The sequence below is a fragment of the Amaranthus tricolor genome, chromosome 1, assembly GCF_026212465.1.
Source record: "Amaranthus tricolor cultivar Red isolate AtriRed21 chromosome 1, ASM2621246v1, whole genome shotgun sequence".
Taxonomy (NCBI): Eukaryota; Viridiplantae; Streptophyta; class Magnoliopsida; order Caryophyllales; family Amaranthaceae; genus Amaranthus; species Amaranthus tricolor.
In genome coordinates this window covers 35,004,672-35,009,835 of record NC_080047.1, presented here as the reverse complement: position 1 = coordinate 35,009,835, position 5,164 = coordinate 35,004,672, and the positions used below count along the sequence as shown (strand labels likewise).

General features: G+C 23.3%; 1 protein-coding gene across 1 annotated transcript in view; it reads right to left on the bottom strand.

Moving 5' to 3' along the window:
* The window catches only part of LOC130809766 (uncharacterized), a 15,773-nt gene extending 11,360 nt beyond the window's left edge, over positions 1-4,413 (bottom strand). The window contains exons 1-2 of the mRNA XM_057675560.1: positions 4,117-4,413; positions 3,211-3,389 (exon numbers count right to left, since the gene is read on the bottom strand). Of these exons, the coding sequence (XP_057531543.1) occupies positions 3,211-3,384 (174 nt within the window). The 5' untranslated portion in view covers positions 3,385-3,389; positions 4,117-4,413. The remainder of the gene's footprint in view (positions 1-3,210; positions 3,390-4,116) is intronic.
* Between the last annotated feature and the right edge of the window lie 751 nt (positions 4,414-5,164).

Genomic DNA, 5,164 nt, shown 5'->3' with positions numbered 1-5,164 from the left:
AACGTTTATATGTCGGTTATAAAATTCGGTTGCAATTCGAGTTCGATTTTTCCCTTTTCAGTTATCAAACGGTTCGAGTGCAGTATCGGTTCGGATAATTCCGGTTCATTAAACTTAAAAAATTAACATTTTTTGGGTCGGATAATTTTCAATTCCGAGTCGAATTTTCGAATCAGGTTAAATTTGAACAGCTCTACCCATGGCAAGTGGAGGATTAGAGTTGGCATATGGCCTCCTTACAAGTCATTTCAAAAATTATACAACTTCTCTGGCAATCTAAATTACTTTTGGTTACTAAGTACTTCCTCCTATTTCTGCTATTTATCCTATTTACTTTTTGATCACTTTTAATTTATATTTTATTCTTAATCTATAAGTTGAAATATAATCAAGTGGAATGTTGTTTCATTCGTTTCAATGTAAAAATTATTAGTATCAACTTTTTATAATTTAAATTATGCACAAATAAAGATATTAAAGATTAAATGTTACCTCGACAAGTGTGAAAAAGATAAATGAGACAAATAAGCTAAATAAGAAGGAGTATTATATTAAACACATGGTGCTTTATCATCTTTCAAATCAATTTATTCATATTCAATTTTCATTTTCACGCTTCTCTATATTAAGTTATTATATTAGATATATGTTTTTAATATGATTTTTGACCTTTTTTATTTGCATAATTATTAATTTATAGATTTTTGACTATTGAGGTTTTTTCTGATGATCGTATGTGCATTTTTTTCTCGAGCCGAGAGACTCTTTGGTCACACTTTTATTTATGGATATGAGTTGCATTGCCTCTCCCGTCCCAGACCCTGATTATAGTTTCTATAAGCGAGATACACTAGGTAAGTTGATGATGATGATTAATCATGCTAAGAAAAATTATCAAAATAATTAAATTAATATATATATATATATATATATATATATATATATATATATATATATATATATATATATGTATATATATATATATGTATATATATATATATGTATATATATATATATATATATATATATATATATATATATATATATATATATATATATGTATATGTATATATATATATGTATATGTATATATATATATGTATATGTATATATATATATATATATATATATATATATATATATATATATATATATATATATGTATATATATATATATATATGTATATATGTATATATATATATATATATATATATATATATATATATATATATATATATATATATATATATATGTATATATATATATATATATATATATATATATACATATATATATGTATATATATATATATATAATATGTATATATATATATATATATTATGTATATATATATATATATATATTATGTATATATATATATATATATATATATGTATATATATATATATATATATATATATATATATATATATATGTATATATATATATATATATATATATATATATATATATATTATATATATATATATATACATATATATATATATATATATATATATATATATATATATATATATACATATATATATATATATATACATATATACATATATATATATATATATATATACATATATATATATATATATATATATATATATATATACATATATATATATATATATATATCTATACATATATATATATATATATATATATATATATACATATATATACATATACATATATATACATATATATATATATACATATATATATATATATACATATATATATATATATACATATATATATATATATATATATATATATATATATATATATATATATATATATGTATATATATATATATATATATATATATATACATATATATACATATATATATATACATATATATACATATATATACATATATATATATATACATATATATATATATATATATATATATATATATATACATATATATATATATATATATACATATATATATATATATATATATATATATATACATATATATATATATATATATATATATATATATATATATGTGTGTGTGTGTGTATTGCACGGATACACTGGGCATACACTGGTTTTAACTAAAATGTTTTGGGTGGAAGATTTTTTATTTGTAATGTCTTAATTTTTTTTTGTTTTACCAAGTAGGATGAAGAAATGAGCTAGTTAAAATCCAACTTAATTTTTTTTTCTCAGGGTAAAAGTCAAACGAATGGAACAAAGATATAGAATAAGAGTAAACTAAAAAATATAAATATAAAAGAAGATAATTTTTATCATTTGGTGGAAATGAATTCTCCCAACCTTTTCTAGAGTAAATTTATACCTAAAATAAGAGAACTAATTGTTATTTTGTCAATTTTTAATTACATTCAAAGTACTGTAACAATCAAACTATTTTAATCATCTATTTACTAACTTTATTTTCTTACTTTAACTTTTGTATACCGTTAAATATTTACACCCAATCCAAGCGGATCCAAAGTAGTCATACTCATAATTCTATATCGAAATATTGGAAAAATCGGATATCCAGTTTATTTGATTTTTCAATTTTTTTATTTTGCATTTTTTATTTTTAATAATTATTTTTTTATTAAAGATTTTGTTTAGGTTGTTGAATTTCGAATCGTAAACGCCCTAGCAGGGCAGGTCATGTATATATGCTTCGTACAAATTTTATGATGTTGAAAAGATTTATTTAATATAATAGGAGCATATAAGAGTATGTAATCAGACGATTTAAACAAAATCTAACATGATAATATATTTTCTTACACATTAGCTGCATTATATAAAGTATGCTTGAATGATAAAAAGTCAGAATAATCGTAATACATAAAGTATTTTAGAACCAGTAGCGGAGAGAAGGAATGTCACGGTAGTAAAGTTACATCAGCTAAATTTGGAAAACAAATAGTAAAAGTAATTAAGTGTATAGGGTTGAATTGGTTAAATAGTTATCTTTTAATGATTAGATCTATGATTCAAGCTTCGACAATTATCTATCCATGCAAGTGACAGTAATTGTTTTTTTCAAAATTCGCGGATGATTAGAACGGAGGAAGTAATTAAGGATGGATGGGAAAGTATTTAGGTTTAGTCTCTTTCGTTTAAGTCCTGTTTTGGTAGGTTCATTAAGGTAAAGGACACAAGAAAATTTATAAAAAAAAAAGGTATAAATAAAAGAAAAGGACATTTACCCTATTGAAGACCATGAAGCCCAAGTCCAAGTCAATGCCTTCAAAACGTACGGTTTTGGCATGCCCACCTAAATAATCTTCCTTCTCATATAACACCACTTCAACTCCTCCTTTTGCCAACTCATATGCTGCCCCTAATCCACTTATCCCTCCACCTATCACTGCTATTCTCATTTTCACTACATACATTTCAAAAAAACTTAATTAATAAATAATTTAAGGGAGTCTCACAGTGACACGTACTATACATAAGCTAAATAATTCAATTAATATAAATTTAAAAAAAATGAATTTATTGTTTTAAAACTGTCTCAACGAGAGATGATTTCTCACAAAAATATAGATAAATATTTATCATTAACTCATAAACAACATAGACAACAATCATTTTTCTTTTCCTTTTCCTTTTTTTGGACCGAAAATTCCTTTTTTAGAGCTCCCAAATTAAAGAAATAAAGTTGAATTACATTTAAATAATAATATTTCTAATTAATTGAAAATTAACACAAATATTATGTCAAAATTGATGTCTATTATCTTTACATGCATTGTTGGATGTTTTTCAACAACAAAAATTATACAATGTACTACATAATTAAGTCTCATTATACTTGATGAATTCCTATTGAGAATCGAGTCTTATATTAGTTGAAATAATACATATAATCTTTTTCCAAAAGAAATATGAGCTTACCATGTAAACCCAAAAGAGTCTCATACTCTCATTAATCCTACAAGTAATCCGTATTGAGGCTCATATTTTAAAATAGGTTTAGGAGTAATTAATATATATTATTGAAAAGAAGAAAGAAAAAAGGATAGCAATTCCACAATTAAACTTTAAAATAAACAAAGTCTTATAATGTAAATAAAAAAAAAAAAAGGTATAATAATATGTGGAATTACCTTAAAAGGTTGTATGAATTATACACAAACTGCTGGCCTGGTAAATGGTAATAGCGCACGCAATGGTGTGAAGTAGTAGCTAAGTAAAACACACTGGGCTCTTCCTAAAACTAAGAAGAAGTAAAAGTTTGAAATGGTGAAGAATGGAAATACAAATCTTTGTAACGTTCAGAAAATCATAACAATAGTTTATTGAAGTAGAAGAAGATAGGAGAAAGTTATGGAGGATAATTATTAAGATAAAGCTCAACACATTTTTCTCTGCGCAACTTGGAAATAGCTAGGATGTGTGTCCAATGGCCCCACCAACGTGTTTTTTATTCTTCTCAATTTTGTATTAGTAAAATAAAAATTATTAAATTTTAGCTATTTAATTTAGCTCATTTATTTATTTAGGAGCAAGTTTTATTTTTTTTAGTAGTTATAGCTCTTGTATATCATTTTTTATTCGTTTTTATCTTTTTTTCTATTAAGATTTTTTGATGATTTAGATTTTTCTCGAGCCGAGAAACTCTTTTGTATTTCCTTGAGTTTTTGTCTTTCTTTCCTATCCAAACTCTGCTCATAGTTTTCTATGAATAGGATACATCGAATATAATGATGATGATGTGCTCTTGCAAATCGAAACGTGCATTGATTGTACACATGTCATCAAAATCAGAATACTAAACGTTTTCATAACCATTGACTCAACTTATTACCTTTGACCTTGAAAAACGATGATGTATTAGAGTTCGAACAATGTGTTTCAAACTCCAATATTGCCAAGATCAAATGTATAAAGTTTAGTGACAAACAAATTACGCTATCAATGATATCGATATTTGTAGGAGAAAGTAAAACAATAAAACGACACAAATATTTAACGAGGTTCACCCAACTTAGGCTACGTCCTCCAATGTGTAGTATCTCTTATATTATCAAAAGAAGTTCAAAGAACTCTCAAATATGGAGAATTACAATAGAGAAGAGATATAGGCTAGTGTTTGGCTTGGGGTGTATCTTGTGGATGATTACAATGTGAATGAGAGCTCTCTATTTATAGGAA